Raw genomic sequence first — 18,385 nt, forward strand, 5'->3', positions numbered from 1 at the left:
AAGACTCATTTACATGTGTGGATACATAGACAAAACACCGTCCCTAGCAAGCCTCTAGTTGGCTAGCCAGTTGATCGATGATAGTCAGTGTCTTCTGATTATGAACAAGGTGTTGTTGCTTGATAACTGGATCACGTCATTGGGAGAATCACGTGATGGACTAGACCCAAACTAATAGACGTAGCATGTTGATCGTGTCATTTTGTTGCTACTGTTTTCTGCGTGTCAAGTATTTATTCCTATGACCATGAGATCATATAACTCACTGACACCGGAGGAATGCTTTGTGTGTATCAAACGTCGCAACGTAACTGGGTGACTATAAAGATGCTCTACAGGTATCTCCGAAGGTGTTAGTTGAGTTAGTGTGGATCAAGACTGGGATTTGTCACTCCGTGTGACGGAGAGGTATCTCGGGGCCCACTCGGTAATACAACATCACACACAAGCCTTGCAAGCAATGTGACTTAGTGTAAGTTGCGGGATCTTGTATTACGGAACGAGTAAAGAGACTTGCCGGTAAACGAGATTAAAATAGGTATGCGGATACTGACGATCGAATCTCGGGCAAGTAACATACCGAAGGACAAAGGGAATGACATACGGGATTATATGAATCCTTGGCACTGAGGTTCAAACGATAAGATCTTCGTAGAATATGTAGGATCCAATATGGGCATCCAGGTCCCGCTATTGGATATTGACCGAGGAGTCACTCGGGTCATGTCTACATAGTTCTCGAACCCACAAGGTCTGCACACTTAAGGTTCGACGTTGTTTTATGCGTATTTGAGTTATATGGTTGGTTACCGAATGTTGTTCGGAGTCCCGGATGAGATCCAGGACGTCACGAGGAGCTCCGGAATGATCCGGAGGTAAAGATTGATATATAGGAAGTCCTGTTTTGGTCACCGGAAAAGTTTTGGGCTCATCGGTAGTGTATCGGGAGTGCCGGGAGGGGTGCCGGGGACCATCGGGAGGGGTGTCACGCCCCAAGGGGTCTCATGGGCTATGGGAAGAGATAAACCAGCCCCTAGTGGGCTGGAATAAGTTCCCACTAAGGCCCATAAGGTTTGAGAAGGAAAAAACACAAGGTGGAAAGAGTTTCCAAGTGGGAAGGTGGAATCCTACTCCAAGTAGGATTGGAGTAGGACTCCTCCACCTCCAATTTCGGCCAAACCTTGAGGGTTTGAGGCTGCCTCTTCCCTCCCCCTCCCTCCTATATATACTGAGGTATTAGGGCTGATTTGAGACGACTTTTCCACGGCAGCCCGACCACATACCTCCACGGTTTTTCCTCTAGATCGCGTTTCTGCGGAGCTCGGGCGGAGCCCTGCTGAGACAAGGTCATCACCAACCTCCGGAGCGCCGTCACGCTGCCGGAGAACTCTTCTACCTCTCCGTCTCTCTTGCTAGATCAAGAAGGCCGAGATCATCGTCGAGCTGTACGTGTGCTGAACGCGGAGGTGTCGTCCGTTCGGTACTAGATCGTGGGACTGATCGCGGGATTGTTCGCGGGGCGGATCGAGGGACGTGAGGACGTTCCACTACATCAACCGCGTTCACTAACGCTTCTGCTGTACGGTCTACAAGGGTACGTAGATCACTCATCCCCTCTCGTAGATGGACATCACCATGATAGGTCTTCGTGCGCGTAGGAAAATTTTTGTTTCCCATGCGACGTTCCCCAACAGTGGCATCATGAGCTAGGTTCATGCGTAGATGTCTTCTCGAGTAGAACACAAAAGTTTTTGTGGGCGGTGATGTGCGTTTTGCTGCCCTCCATAGTCTTTTCTTGATTCCGCGGTATTGTTGGATCGAAGCGGCTCGGACCGACATTACTTGTACGCTTACGAGAGACTGGTTTCATCGCTACGAGTAACTCCGTTGCTCAAAGATGACTGGCGAGTGTCAGGTTCTCCAACTTTAGTTGAATCAGAATTGACCGAGGAGGTCCTTGGATGAGGTTAAATAGCAATTCATATATCTCAGTTGTGGTGTTTGCGTAAGTAAGATGCGATCCTACTAGATACCCATGGTCACCACGTAAAACATGCAAACAACAATATTAGAGGACGTCTAACTTGTTTTCGCAGGGTATGCTTGTGATGTGATATGGCCAACGATGTGATGTGATATATTGGATGTATGAGATGATCATGTTCTAATAGTTAATATCGACTTGCACGTCGATGGTACGGCAACCGGCAGGAGCCATATGGTTGTCTTTATAACTAACGTTTGTGCTTGCAGATGCGTTTACTATTTTGCTAGGACGTAGCTTTAGTAGTAATAGCATGAGTAGCACGACAACCCCGATGGCGACACGTTGATGGAGATCATGATGATGGAGATCATGGTGTGACACCGGTGACAAGAAGATCGTGTCGGTGCTTTGGTGATGGAGATCAAGAAGCACGTGATGATGGCCATATCATGTCACTTATGAATTGCATGTGCTGTTAATCCTTTTATGCACCTTATTTTGCTTAGAACAACGGTAGCATTATGAGGTGATCTCTCACTAAAATTTCAAGACGAAATTGTGTTCTCCCCGACTGTGCACCGTTGCTACAGTTTGTCGTTTCGAGACACCACGTGATGATCGGGTGTGATAGACTCAACATTCACATACAACGGGTGCAAAACAGTTGCGCACGCGGAACACTCGGGTTAAGCTTGACGAGCCTAGCATGTGCAGACATGGCCTCGGAACACATGAGACCGAAAGGTCGAGCATGAATCGTATAGTTGATATGATTAGCATAGAGATGCTTACCACTGAAACTATTCTCGACTCACGTGATGATCGGACTTGAGATAGTGGATTTGGATCATGTACCACTCAAATGACTAGAGAGATGTACTTTTTGAGTGGGAGTTCTTAAGTAATATGATTAATTGAACTAATTGTCATGAACATAGTCTAATGGTCTTTGCGAATTACGATGTAGCTTGCGCTATAGCTCTACTGTTTATTATATGTTCCTAGAGAAAATTTAGTTGAAAATTGATAGTAGCAAAACTTTGCAGACTGGGTCTGTAAAACCGAGGATTGTCCTCGTTGCTGCGCAGAAGGATTATGTCCTTAATGCACCACTCGGTGTGCTGCACCTCGAGCGTCGTCTGTGGATGCTATGAACATCCGACATACACGTTTCTGATGACTACACGATAGTTCAGTGCAAAATACTTAATGGCTTAGAAGCAAGGCGCCGAAAACGTTGTAAAACGTCACGGAACATAAGTGATGTTCTAAAGAGATGAAATTGTGATTTCATGCTTGTGCCCTTGTTAAGAGGTACGAGACCTCCGACAAGATTCTTTGTCCACAAAGTAAAGGAGAAAGGCTCAATCGTTGAGCGTGTGCTCAGATTGTCTGAGTACGACAATCGCTTGAATCAAGTGGGAGTTAATCTTCCAGATGAGATAGTGATAGTTCTCCAAAGTCACTGCCACCAAGCTGTGAGAGCTTCGTGATGAACTATAACATATCAAGGATACATACAATGATCCTTGAGCGATTCGCGATGTTTGACACTACGAAAGTAGAAATCAAGAAGGAGCATCAATAGTTGATGGTTTGTAAAACCACTAAGTTTCAAGAAAGGCAAGGGCTAGAAGGGATACTTCGTGAAACAACAAAATAGTTGCTGCACTAGTGAAGAGACCCAAGATTAAACCCAAACCCGAGACTAAGTGCTTCTGTAATGAGGGGAACAGTCACTGAGGCGGAGCAACTCTAGATACTTGGTAGATAAGAAGGCTGGCAAAAGTCAAGAGAAGTATATTAGATATACATGATGTTGATGTGTACTTTACTAGTACTCCTAGTAGCATGAGGGTATTGGATACAGGTTCGGTTGCTAAGTGATTAGTAACACGAAATGAAAGCTACAGCATAAACGGAGACTAGCTAAAGGCGAGGTGACGATACGTGTTGGAAGTGTTTCCAAGGTTGATATGATCAAACATCGCACGTTTCCTCTACCATGGGGATTGGTGTTAAACCTAAATAATTGTTATTTGGTGCTTGCGATAAGCATGAACATGATTGGATCGTGTTTATTGCAATACGATTATTCATTTAAAGAGAATAATGGTTACTCTATTTTCTTGAATAATCACCTTCAATGGTTTATTGAATCTCGATCATAGTGTTACACATGTTCATAATATTGGTGCCAAAAAGAGACGAGTTAATGATGATAGTACCACTTACTTGTGGCACTGCCGCTTGAGTCATGTTAGTATAAATTGCATGAAGAGGCTCCATGCTGATGGATCTTTGTACTCACCTGATTTCGAATCACTAGTGACATGCAAGTCATATCACATGAGCAAGGCCTTGTTTTCATTGAGATGAAATAAGATAGTAACTTGTTGGAAGTGATACATTTTGATGTATGCAGTCCAATGGGTGCTGAGGCACGCAGTGGATATCATTATGTTCTTACTTCACTGACAACTTGAGTAGATACAGGAGTATTTACTTAATGAATCACAAGTCTGAAATATTGAAAAGTTCAATTCCGTCTCAGAGTGAAGTTCGTCGTAACAAGAGGATAAACTGTCTACGATATGATCAGAGAAATGAATATCTGAGTTACAAGTTTTTGGTACGCAGTTAAGACAATGTGAAAATTGTTTCGCAGTTCATGCCACTTGGAACATCATAGTGTGATGATGTGTCTGAACATCATAGCCATGCACTATTTGGTATGGTGCATGCTATGATGTCTCTTATCGAATTACCACTATCGTTTATGGGTTATGCATTAGAGACAACCGCACTCACTTTAAATAGGGCGCCGCGTATTTCCGTTGAGATGACACAGTATAGACTGAGGTTTAGAGAAATCTAACTGTCGTTTCTTGAAAGTTTGGGGCTTCGATACTTATGTGGAAAAGTTTCAGTCTGATAAGCTCGAACCCAAAGCGGATAAATGCATCTTCATAGGATATCCAAAACAGTTGGGTACATCTCCTATCTCAGATCCGAAAGCAAAGTGTTTGTTTCTAGAAACGGATCCTTTCTCGAGGAAAGGTTTCTCTCGAAAGAATTGAGTGGGAGGGTAGTAGAACTTGATGAGGTTATTGAACCATCACTTCAACCAGTGTGTAGCAGGGCGCAGGAAGTTGTTCATGTGGCGCCTACACCAATTGAAGTGGAAGCTGATGATGGTGATCATCAAGCATCTGATCAAGTTACTACAAGCCTCGTAGGTTGACAAGGTCGCGTACTACTACAGAGTGGTACGGTAACCCTGTCTTGGAGGTCACGTTGTTGAGCAACAGTGAACCTACGAGTTATGGAGAAAGCGATGGTGGGCCCGGATTCCGACAGATGGCTGGAAGCCATGAAATCCGAGAGAGGATCCATGTATGAAAACAAAGTGTAGACTTTGAAAGGAATACTTGATGGTCATAAGACTATTGAGTAAAAGATGGATCTTTGAAAGGAAGACAGACGATGATGGTGATAAGTCACTCTTAAGAAAAGCTCGACTTGTTGCAAAGATGTTTCCGACAAGATCAAACTGTTGACTATGATGAGTCTTTCTCACTCGTAGCGATGCTAAAGGTCTGTTAGAATTATGTTAGTTGTTGATGCATTATTTATGAAATGTTGCACATAGGATGTCAAAACATTGTTTCCTCAACGGTTTCCTTGAGCAAACATTGTATGTGATACAACCAGAAGGTTTTGTCGATCCTAAAGATACTAGCAAGTATGCAAGCTCCAGTGATCCTTCAATGAACTGGTGCAAGCATCTCGGAGTTGGAATATACACTTTGATGAGGTGATCAAAGATTTTGGGTTTGTACAAGGTTTATGAGAAACTTGTATTTCCAAAGAAGTGAGTGGGAGCACTATAGAATTTCTGATAAGTATATGTGGTTGACATATTGTGGATCAGAAGTAATGTAGAATTTATGTAAAACATACAAGGTTGTTTGAAAGGAGTTTTCAAAGGAATACCTGGATTGAGCTACTTGAACGTTAAGCATCAAAGATCTATGGAGATAGATCGAAAGCGCTTAATCGAAGTTTCAACAAGATGCATACCTTGACAAGTTTTTGAAGGAGTTCAAAATAGATCAGCAAAGAAGGAGTTCTTGGTTGCGTTGTGAGGTGTGAATTTGAGTAAGACTCAAAACCCGACCCCGGCAGAATAAAGAGAATAGACGAAGGTCGTCTTCTATGCCTTAGCCGTAGAATCTAAAGTATGCCATGCTGTGTACCGCACCTGATGTGTGCCTTGACTCAAAGTATGTTGAGAGGTACAGAGAGTGATCCATGATTGAATCACTAGCAGCGGTCAAAATTTATCCTTAGTAACTAATGGACTAAGGAATTTTTCTCGATTATGGAGGTGGTTAAAGAGTTCGTCGTAAAGGGTTACGTCGATGCAAGCTTTGACACTAATCCGAATAACTATGAGTAGTGAAACGGATTCGTATAGTAGAGTAGATATTTGGAGCATTTCTGAATAGCACGTAGTAGCAGCATCTATAAGATGACATAAATATTTGTAAAGAACGCACGGATCTGAAAGTTTCAGAACCGTTGACTGAAACCTCTCTCACGAGCAAGACGTGATCAGACCCCATAACTATATGGGTGTTGGATTCGTCGGAATCACATGGTGATGTGAACTAGATTATTGACTCTAGTGCAAGTGGGAGACTGTTGGAAATAAGCCCTAGAGGCAATAATAAATTAGTTATTATTATATTTCTTAGTTCATGATAATCGTTTATTATCCATGCTATAATTGTATTGAATGAAGACTCATTTACATGTGTGGATACATAGACAAAACACCGTCCCTAGCAAGCCTCTAGTTGGCTAGCCAGTTGATCGATGATAGTCAGTGTCTTCTGATTATGAACAAGGTGTTGTTGCTTGATAACTGGATCACGTCATTGGGAGAATCACGTGATGGACTAGACCCCAAACTAATAGACGTAGCATGTTGATCGTGTCATTTTGTTGCTACTGTTTTCTGCGTGTCAAGTATTTATTCCTATGACCATGAGATCATATAACTCACTGACACCGGAGGAATGCTTTGTGTGTATCAAACGTCGCAACGTAACTGGGTGACTATAAAGATGCTCTACAGGTATCTCCGAAGGTGTTAGTTGAGTTAGTGTGGATCAAGACTGGGATTTGTCATTCCGTGTGACGGAGAGGTATCTCGGGGCCCACTCGGTAATACAACATCACACACAAGCCTTGCAAGCAATGTGACTTAGTGTAAGTTGCGGGATCTTGTATTACGGAACGAGTAAAGAGACTTGCCGGTAAACGAGATTAAAATAGGTATGCGGATACTGACGATCGAATCTCGGGCAAGTAACATACCGAAGGACAAAGGGAATGACATACGGGATTATATGAATCCTTGGCACTGAGGTTCAAACGATAAGATCTTCGTAGAATATGTAGGATCCAATATGGGCATCCAGGTCCCGCTATTGGATATTGACCGAGGAGTCACTCGGGTCATGTCTACATAGTTCTCGAACCCGCAAGGTCTGCACACTTAAGGTTCGACGTTGTTTTATGCGTATTTGAGTTATATGGTTGGTTACCGAATGTTGTTCGGAGTCCCGGATGAAATCCAGGACGTCACGAGGAGCTCCGGAATGGTCCGGAGGTAAAGATTGATATATAGGAAGTCCTGTTTTGGTCACCGGAAAAGTTTTGGGCTCATCGGTAGTGTACCGGGAGTGCCGGGAGGGGTGCCGGGGACCATCGGGAGGGGTGTCACGCCCCAAGGGGTCTCATGGGCTATGGGAAGAGATAAACCAGCCCCTAGTGGGCTGGAATAAGTTCCCACTAAGGCCCATAAGGTTTGAGAAGGAAAAAACACAAGGTGGAAAGAGTTTCCAAGTGGGAAGGTGGAATCCTACTCCAAGTAGGATTGGAGTAGGACTCCTCCACCTCCAATTTCGGCCAAACCTTAAGGGTTTGAGGCTGCCTCTTCCCTCCCCCTCCCTCCTATATATACTGAGGTATTAGGGCTGATTTGAGACGACTTTTCCACGGCAGCCCGACCACATACCTCCACGGTTTTTCCTCTAGATCGCGTTTCTGCGGAGCTCGGGCGGAGCCCTGCTGAGACAAGGTCATCACCAACCTCCGGAGCGCCGTCACGCTGCCGGAGAACTCTTCTACCTCTCCGTCTCTCTTGCTGGATCAAGAAGGCCGAGATCATCGTCGAGCTGTACGTGTGCTGAACGCGGAGGTGCCGTCCGTTCGGTACTAGATCGTGGGACTGATCGCGGGATTGTTCGCGGGGCGGATCGAGGGACGTGAGGACGTTCCACTACATCAACCGCGTTCACTAACGCTTCTGCTGTACGGTCTACAAGGGTACGTAGATCACTCATCCCCTCTCGTAGATGGACATCACCATGATAGGTCTTCGTGCGCGTAGGAAAATTTTTGTTTCCCATGCGACGTTCCCCAACAGGGGAACCCTAGGGGTGGCGCACCCCCTCCCCCTCCTTCTATAAATATAGAGGGGTTTTGGCCATTGGAGATTGCACTTTTCCCTCTCATTCGGCGCAGCCCTGCTCTTCTTCCTCCTCCTCTCTGCCGGTGCTTGGCGAAGCCCTGCCGGGAGACCTCGTCTCTCCATCGACACCACGCCGTCGTGTTGCTGGAGTTCTTCCCCAACCTCTCCCTCCTCCTTGCTGGATCAAGGTGCGGGAGACATCACCGGGCTGCACGTGTGTTGAACGCGGAGGTGCCGTTGTTCGGCACTAGATCAGAATCACTACGAGTACGACTCCATCAACCGCGTTCTAGCAACGCTTCCATTTAGCGATCTTCAAAGGTATGAAGATGCTCTTACCCCTCTCTCGTTGCTGGTCTCTCCATAGGAAGATCTGAATATGCGTAGGAAAATTTTCAATTTATGCTACGTTAACCAACACATCTCTCAAAAGCTTGATGTTCAAGATAACATCAGCCACCCCAAGGTCCTTCATCTCAAAGTTTTGAGACAGAAAAGACTTAACCTCCTCAGTTACTTTGAGGTTGGTTCCAAATATCAGGATGTCATCAACAGACAAGCACAATATAACTCCTTCGCCCCCACCATGGCGATAGTATACACATTTGTCGGCTTCATTAACAACGAAGCTAACAGATGTCAGAGTTGTATTAAACTTCTCATGTCATTGCTTAGGTGCTTGTCTCAGACCATATAAATATTTCAGCAACTTAGACACCTTTCCTTCCTGACCTTCTATCACAAAGTCATCTGGCTGTTGCATATAGATTTCCTTATTTATCTCTTCGTTCAGGAAAGCCGTCTTTACGTCCATTTGATGGACGAGAAGACCATGCGAGACCGCCAATGAGAGTAGTACTCGAATGGTGGTCAGTCTGGCCACAGGTGAATAAGTGTCAAAGAAATCTTCTTTTTCTTTCTGGGCATAGCCCTTGGCCACAAGCCTAGCCTTGTACTTTTCAATCTTACCATCGGGCCTAAGCTTCTTTTTGAACACCCACTTGCATCCCAATGATTTGCAACCATATGGACGATCAGTAATTTCCCATGTCCCATTAGCCATGATGGAATCCATCTCGCTACGGACCGCAGCTTTCCAGTAATCAGCATCTGGAGAAGCATACGCTTCTGAAATGGAAGTGGGATTATCATCCACGAGGTATATGAAGAAATCATCACCAAAGGTCTTTGCAGTCCTTTGTCTCTTGCCCCTACCAAGTGTTTCCTCGTCATCCTCCTCAGGATTATCATCATGTGTTTGTTAATAATATTCCATAGGAATGGCAGGCTCGGGAGTTATCTCAGATTCGTGTCTAGAAGTGCTTTGCATATCTCTCATGAAAAATATATCCTCAAAGAATGTAGCATCCCTCGACTCCATTATTGCACCGACCTTCACGTCAGGTACCTCAAATTTCACTACTATAAATCTATAGCCTACGCTATTCTTAGCGTATCCCAAATTAACACAGTCCACGGTCTTTGGTCCAAGCTTACGCTTCTTGGGGTCGGCACACTGACTTTCGCCAAGCAGCCCCAAGTATGTAAGTACGAGAGCGTCGTCCTTCTCTTCGACCACTCCTGATAGGGAGTGACCTCATTATCTTTTGTAGGAACCTTATTCAGGACATGACACGCGGTCAATATAGCCTCCCCCACCATGCCTTGGATAAACCCGATGTATCTAACATGGTGTTAACCAAATCAGTTAGAGTACGGTTTTTCCGTTCGGCAACCCCGTTTGACTGGGGTGAATAAGGAGGCGTCCTTTCATGAATAATGTCGTGTTCCGCACAACAAGAATCAAACTCGTTTGAGAAGTACTCTCCACCACGATCAGACCGGACTCGTTTAATTTTCTTTTCAAGTTGATTCTCAACTTCTGCCTTATAGATTTTAAAGTAGTGTAGAGCCTCATCTTTAGTATTTAACATATACACATAGAAATATCTAGTGGAATCATCTATCAATGTCATGAAATATTTCTTTCCACCTTTAGTCAACACATCATTCATCTCACAAATATCAAAATGTATGAGTTCTAATGGTGCCAAGTGTCTCTCCTCTGCAGCCTTGTGAGGCTTGCGAGGTTGCTTTGCTTGCACACACGAATGGCACTTAGAACCTTTGGCTAAAATGAAAGTCGGAACTAAATTCAGTTTTGCTAGCCGCGACATAACACCGAAGCTTATGTGACAAAGACGTGAATGCCAAACCTCAGATTCATTAACACTCGAATGAATATTGTTCACGACTTTATTACAAAAATCTGCAAGGGAAAGGCGGAACATACCTCCGCATTCATAACCTTTACCAACAAAAAGTCCATATTTCGTAACAACTACTTTATTAGACTCGAATACCAACTTAAACCCTTCTCTACACAGAAGGGAACCACTAACGAGGTACTTCTTGATGGCGGGGACATGCTACACGTTCTTCAGCTGCACGATCCTTCCCGAAGTAAACTTCAGATCGACCGTGCCAACACCAAGAACAGGAGCACTCGCGCCATTCCCCATCAATACGGATCCGCGACCTATGGCCTGATAAGAAGAGAACAACGAGATGTCAGCACACACATGAATATTTGCATCCGTGTCCACCCACCAATCGGTGGACTGACAAACTGAAAATACAGTAAATAAATTACTGTACCCAGATGCACCACTTTCATTGTTGCCAACAATCATATTAGCAGACTTAGAGTCCTGCACCGGCTTCTTGTACTTGTTTGGGCACTTGTTCGTCCAATGTTCCTCTGAACCACAAGTAAAGCAGCCCTCTCCCTTCTTATTCTTTTTAAAGGTCTTCTTTCCCTTCTTCTTGAAGTCGGTATTCTGTTGGACAGAATTCTTTCCTTTGGGCTTGTGGGAATTGAAGTTCCTCTGATGTACCATATTGGCAACAAAAGAGCTTTCGGCCGCTTTTTCATTGGAGTCCTTTGCTCTCGAATTCTGCTCAACACTCAGATGGCCGATGATGTCCTATACTGAGAACTCACGCCTCTGATGCTTCAGAGTAGTAGCAAAGTTCCTCCAGGAATTAGGGAGCTTAACAATTGTACAGTCCTTAACAAACTTTCCCGGCAAATTGCACTTAAGAACCTCAAGTTCTTTAGCTATGCATATTATCTCATGAGCCTGTTCCAAAACAGAACGATTGTCAACCATTTTGTAATCGTGGAACTTCTCCATAACATACATCTCACTCCCAGCATCAGCGACCCCGAATTTAGATTTGAGCGCCTCCCACAGCTCCTTGGCAACATGCATATGTAAATATGCATCAACCAGCTTATCTCCGATCATGCTAATAACTGCTCCAAGGAATAGGACGGTGGCCTCCACAAACATCTTCTGCTGTTCAGCAGAGATCATTTCCGTGGGAGTGACACCGGCTACCCAAATAACGTTCATAGCCGTGAGCCATAAGGCGGTTTTCGTTTGCCAACGCTTGAAATAAGTACCGGTAAACTTATCCGGTTTCAGTGCAGCAGCAAAACCATTACTCGAAAAATTCCTACACATATTAGGTTTTTGGATTGTTGAGTAAATAGGCAATTTTCCGAGTATATTAATCCACGAAATAATAACTAGCATGGCATTGACTAGACTAATGACATGCTGATCATGAACTAATCTAGCACATACTACGCATATAGTTGATACATCTATGCATGCCAGCAGTATTGCCAGTATTGAAACGAACAGGAGTGGAATAAACGAGTTATACCCTCCAGTAGGCCAGTTGGCCATAGCAGCGATGTTGGCAGCGGATGCAGCAGTAGCATCCTCTGCCCTCTTCTTCTCACTTTCATGGGCGAGACTATCGGCCTCGGACGGTTCAGCCATGGCGATTACGAGGACGACGTGGACGTAGACGAAGCATACGGGTGGAGGCGAGCAGTCGCGTGATCGCTCCCGAAAAACCTAATCGCCCCTCTCCCGTACAGGAACCGGAGAGGCGGGGTTTCAGAGCCCTGCTCTGCCGTCGACCGTGTACGCGGTGAACGGGACGGAGTCACCGGCGACAGAGGCAGCAAAGGAACGAGCGCGTGAGGCAGATGCGATCTGATTCTCGTGACGGCTAGGGTTGGCGTTAACCCTGCTTATATAGGCGGCCAGGTGGAGAGACGTGGGCTTAACCCACGTTCGAGTCGGTAACAGCCCACGATCCGACGTCTCAGATCGTGGCGCATCCGTTACGTATTCTCCGTTCCTGACCGACAAAAATAAGCGTCGGCTCGTTCCCGCAACCCGCCGTCTTGGCGAGGCGGCCGGGGGAGGAGGAGTGTGCGAGGGCATCTTCTCTTCTCACTCTCTAATAACATGTAGAAGAGAGCCCCTTATAAAGGGGTCCAACTTCTTCTCCACTAGCGGGGTGGGACTAAACTTCTCACCATCATCTTATCATGCCACCACCTACATGAGCCCTTGGAGATTCTGAAATTCTTTTATGGACCTAAGGCCCACTACTAATTTCAACAAAGAATGCCACCAGCAGTATTAATAGCAGGTAAGGTATGCCAGCAGAAATCACCACCACAAGCAATGGATTTCAGAATATGGCTATCAATGGTCTGTCTTTTAGTCTCAAAGAAACCAACAAAATCAACTCTATGATACACTAATAATTTATATATATATAGTGCTGGTCGGTTCATCAAATTCCAGTAGTAAGAAATGTCCCATTTCTCTAGAATTCAACATCGCCCTCCTTCCGAAGCCTGGCTTTGCGCTCCTCTGACAACATGCGTGCGAAATTGACCAACTCCTCCTCGTTGGTGCTCCTGTTTTGGTCGGGCTCGTTCTTGCCCGTCTCGACATTCACCTTGCACACCTGCCTCTTGAGCAACGCCTTGCCAACGTCGACGAGCCGATGGAGGTTCTCCGGCGTTGACACGTCAACGGATGCCGTCTCTCCGTTGAGCTCGTCGTCCTGGATCCGGAGGTATCGCTTCTCGCAGTGAAGCGCCTGAAAGAGCACAGAAGCGTGGATGTCGACAAGGTCGGCGCTGGCCTGGCTGAAGCTGTCGATGATGGGTGTGGCGCCCCTGTTGTAGAGCCACCCAAGGAGGCCCCACTTGCTGCACTCGGCAGCGTCGAACTTCTCTTCGATCTTGGCAGTACCAGTGCCTAGCGAGAGGATCATGAACTTGCCGTAGTCCGCGGGCTTGATGGGGAAGAAGTCCGGGTTTCCCATCAGGATCTGCTTGCTTACGTCCGTCATCGCCAGCAGGGTCTGTAATGTATCCATGTCAGTTGTCAGGCAGAGAATTTTCGATACATACATCAACATCGCAACCGGATGATAGTCAACTGTTTCCATACATCAACATCATAACCGGATCACACTTAACTGTTATACTATTAGCTAGGTGATAAGCTAATTAATTTAGGTTTGCAAATCTCACTAATTGAGTTGGCGTGTCGTGTTAGCACGACGGACTCACCGGATTGTTTGCGGCGACGCCACCGTCGATGAGGTTGAAGTCCCGGAGCTTGCCATCCTTGCCCTCCGTTTGGAAGTGGTGGCCGGGGAGGTATGTCGGTGCGGCGGATGTGCTGATGCAGACGTCCGATAGAAGAGCGTTCTTGGATTTATCCTTCATGGCCTACATACATATATATATAAATCAGCAGGCGTGGTGCAACCGTGCAAGCGACATGCATGCTGCTTATTAATCTGTTGTCCACACATAACACATCACATACGTTGTACGTCGAGAAGATTGTGGGCTGCAGGAGTTTGATGTCGAAAGTTGGTATGACGATGTTATTGAGCGTGTCACCGACGCGTGTGTCGCCGAGGAGCTTCTTGACGATGGTGTGGAGGTACTCGCCGTTGTACTTGGGTCCCATCATGCTCCTCATCAACCCAAAAGGACCTTTGCTGCACATCACACCACACAACATACACACATATACATACGTCAAGATGATCGACCATGCATGCAGACGCAGGAGATTGTTTTAGGTAGATTTGTATACGTGCATGCGATCTCTGTACCTGGCTTGAGGGAAGATACTCGGGCAGTGGTCGAGGTAGAACTGGTTGATGTCCTTGGCGGCGAAGAGCGGGCGGCCCGCATCGTCGGGCGCGCTGAGCATGGCGGTCACCAGCCCGCCGGTGCTCGTCCCGGCGATCACGTCGAAGTAGTCCGAGATCCTCGCCTCCGGCCCGTCAAGCTCCTACACATATATATTCATGGCAACTCATTAGAACTGGTACTGTGCATTAGATCACACAAAGCCAAACGTGCGTGCATGTAAGAGGATTTAACTAGGGGTACGTACCTGGAGCTTCTCCTCGAGGAAGGCGAGGATGGTGCCGGGGATGATCCCGCGGACGCCGCCGCCGTCGATGCTCAGCACGGTGACGATGCTCCCGTAGGAGGGCGGCGGCGACCTGGGGCTCCCCAGCGACGACGATGCGCCGCGGCAGAGGACACGCTGCGCCGCGTTCATCAGAATCCGGGGCCCGTTGCTCCTCTTCCCGGCCCCTTCAGCTACTTGCATGGCCGGCGGCATGGTTGGTTCGATCAGCTGGCTGGTTCGATTGTCTTTGGCACTTTTTGTGACGACGGCGTTGTTGTTGATGGTGGTTGAGGTGCACGCCTGTATACCATATTTATATGACCGGTCACTAGGAAAAGTCGTGCTCCCCGCCGGAACGCCGGAAGCATCGTGCATATGCCGGTGGTCATGGCCGTACCGTGCGACGAGTCAACAAGTTGAATTGAAGGAGCCAAAGACGCGGGGGCTGGCGAGCCTGTCATGGCCGCAACATGCACGCACGCGATAACACTGGAGAAAAATGATTCTAAACTATTTCCAGTCTCCGTGGACCATTCATGGCTGGTATGAACTATTCGTCCAATAGGATGGTGCCACTATATTTCGTGTGGCAGGCTCTGCGTGTGGTGTGAGTGGTGCTCCGTCCGAGGGACACGTACCGATAAGGGCCGAGAGTGAGTGGTACTCATTCTTTGTTGTTTACCTGGTCCATTTACTCTTCTGGAATGTTGGATGGCTTTATCTTTATCTTTACCTCTTACCTTACCTATTAATAAAGCAAATATTGCTTCTGCCGTACGTCATTCAAATTGCACCTAAAGTTCACTAAAATTACCCACCAATGCCACCGATAAGTCAAAAAAACGTTTCAAACAGGAAAATCTCTGGACTGGCCCGGCCATGTAGGCACCTCCTATATTACGCTTTGGGCATTGCAAGAAGATGCAGCACACCAGTTTGGGCCGGCCCATGCGTGGGTGCCTGTTCTTTTTGTTTAGTTTTTTTATTTTTTTTTTCAGTTTCATTTTGTTTTTGTACTTTAAATAATTTAGAACTTCAACTAAATTTTCTAAATTTAAAGAAACAGATAATTACGAAATAAAATATTCAAAAAAACATAAAAAAATTGAGAATTCAAAAACTACTCTGGAGTTTTGAAAAATGTTTGCATATAGGAAAAAATGTTTAAATTTTGACAAAATATCCATAAAATAAGAAATTCAATGATTTTAAACAAAAGTCCGTTTAAAAATCTTAAAAACAGTTTGTGCCTCTGTTTTTAGTCTGTTTTTTATTTTATTTTTTCCGTTCCATTTTTTAATTTAAATAATTTAGAACTTTGAATTTTTTTTGCAATTTATAAAACTGAGAATTTTGAAAAAAAATTTGAAGAAAACATAAAATGTTTGTGAATTCAAAAAATGCTCTGGGTTTTTGTAAAAATATTCGCATATTCAGAAAAATGTTCATAATTTTGAGAAAAATGTTGTTGAAAACAACAAAAGTCCATGATTTTCAAAAACAAATTGTGTATTATTTTTTGAGTGCAATTAAAAAAAATGTTTGCTCATTCAAAAAATGTTCATGCATTTTAAGAAATGTTGTAAACAATTTAAGACATAATATGATCAGCATCATTGGAGATTTAATTGTTTTTCTCCCGTTGCAACGCACGGGCCCTTTTGCTAGTACTAATAAAGCAAATAGTGCTTCTTCCGTACGTCATTCAAATTATCCTTAAAGTTGATTAAAATTACCCACCAATGCAAGTCATAAAAAACGTTTCAAACAGGAAAATATCAGGATTGGGCCGGCCCATGTAGGCACCTCCTATATTACGGTCTGGGCGTTGGAAAAAGATGCAACACACCTGTTTGGGCCGGCCCATGCGTGGGCGCCTGTTTTTTTATTTATTTTTTTTATTTTCAGTTGGCACCTCCTATATTACGGTCTGGGCGTCGGAAAAAGATGCAACACACCTGTTTGGCCGGCCCATGCATGAGCGCCTGTTTTTTTAGTTAAGTTTTTCTATTTTTTTTATTTTCAGTTGGCACCTCCTATATTACGGTCTGGGCGTTGGAAAAAGATGCAACACACCTGTTTGGGCCGGCCCATGCGTGGGCGCCTGTTTTTTTTATTTAGTTTCTTTATTTTCAGTTGGCTCCTCCTATATTACGGTCTGGGCGTTGGAAAAAGATGCAACACACCTGTTTGGGCCGGCCCATGCATGAGCGCCTGTTTTTTTATTTTTTTTTTTTATTTTCTGTTGGCACCTCCTATATTACGGTCTGGGCGTTGAAAAAGATGCAACACACCTGTTTGGGCCGGCCCATGCGTGGGCGCCTGTTTTTTTTAGTTTAGTTTTTTTATTTTTTTTATTTTCAGTTGGCACCTCCTATATTACGGTCTAGGCGTTGGAAAAAGATGCAACACACCTGTTTGGGCCGGCCCATGCGTGGGCGCCTGTTTTTTTTAGTTTAGTTTTTTTATTTTTTTTATTTTCAGTTGGCACCTCCTATATTACGGTCTGGGCATTGGAAAAAGATGCAACACACCTGTTTGGGCCGGCCCATGCGTGGGCGCCTGTTTTTTTAGATTAGTTTTTTTTATTTTTTTTATTTTCAATTGGCACCTCCTATATTACGGTCTGGGCGTTGGAAAAAGATGCAAAACACCTGTTTGGGCCGGCCCATGCGTGGGCGCCTGTTTTTTTTAGTTTATTTTTTTTTCTTTTCAGTTCCATTTTGTTTTTAAATTTAAATAATTCAGAACTTCAAACAACTTTTCTCAATTTTAAGAAACTGAGAATTTCGAAATAAAATATTCAAAAAACATATTTTTTTAGAATTCACACTACTCAGGAGTTTTGAAAAATGTTTGCATATAGAAAAATGTTTAAACTTTGAGAAAATGTCCATAAAATAAAAAAGTCAATGATTTTAAACAAAAGTCCGTGTAAAAATCTTAAAAACAGTTCGTGCCTCTGTTTTTAGTCTGATTTTTTATTTTCATTTTTCTGTTCCATTTTTTAGTTTAAATAATTTAGAACTTTGAAAAACTTTTGCAATTTATAAAACTGGGAATTTTGATATAAAAGTTTGAAGAAAATATATAATGTTTGTGAATTCAAAAAATGCCCAGGACTTTTGTAAAAATATTCGCATATTCAGAAAAATGTTCATAATTTTGAGAACAATGTTAGTGAAAACAATAAAGTCCAGGATTTTGAAAAAAAGTTTGTTTGTTATTTTTTGAGTGCAATTGAAAAAAATGTTTGCTAATTCAAAAAATGTTCATGCATTTCAAGAAATGTCCTAAAAATTTAAAGACATAATATGATCAGCATCATTGAAGATTATAATTGTTTTTCTCCCGTTGCAACGCACGGGTCATTTTGCTAGTATATATAAATGTTTCCACGGTGAGAAGTTTCTCCAACGAGGCTTCTTCCTTCGAGAAAGAGAGAGAGAGCACGAGAGAAGTAAGAGGATGAGTCGACACGTGACCCCGTCCCCTCGGGCGGCGAAAGGGTGGTGGGGGCAGCCATTGATGGCG

The 18,385-nt window shown here is 44.4% G+C and overlaps 1 protein-coding gene across 1 annotated transcript; it reads right to left on the reverse strand.

Annotated features, from left to right (window-relative positions):
• Positions 1 to 13,089: 13,089 nt before the first annotated feature.
• Positions 13,090 to 15,092, reverse strand: LOC123442453 (patatin-like protein 2). The gene is made up of 5 exons (XM_045118500.1): positions 14,831 to 15,092; positions 14,544 to 14,725; positions 14,240 to 14,426; positions 13,987 to 14,139; positions 13,090 to 13,775 (listed from the first exon to the last, which is right to left on the reverse strand). The coding sequence occupies exons 1-5, from the start codon at positions 15,062 to 15,064 to the stop codon at positions 13,230 to 13,232; spliced, it is 1,302 nt and encodes a 433-aa protein (XP_044974435.1). The 5' UTR covers positions 15,065 to 15,092; the 3' UTR covers positions 13,090 to 13,229.
• Between the last annotated feature and the right edge of the window lie 3,293 nt (positions 15,093 to 18,385).

The sequence above is a fragment of the Hordeum vulgare genome, chromosome 3H (assembly GCF_904849725.1).
Source record: "Hordeum vulgare subsp. vulgare chromosome 3H, MorexV3_pseudomolecules_assembly, whole genome shotgun sequence".
NCBI lineage: Eukaryota > Viridiplantae > Streptophyta > Magnoliopsida > Poales > Poaceae > Hordeum > Hordeum vulgare.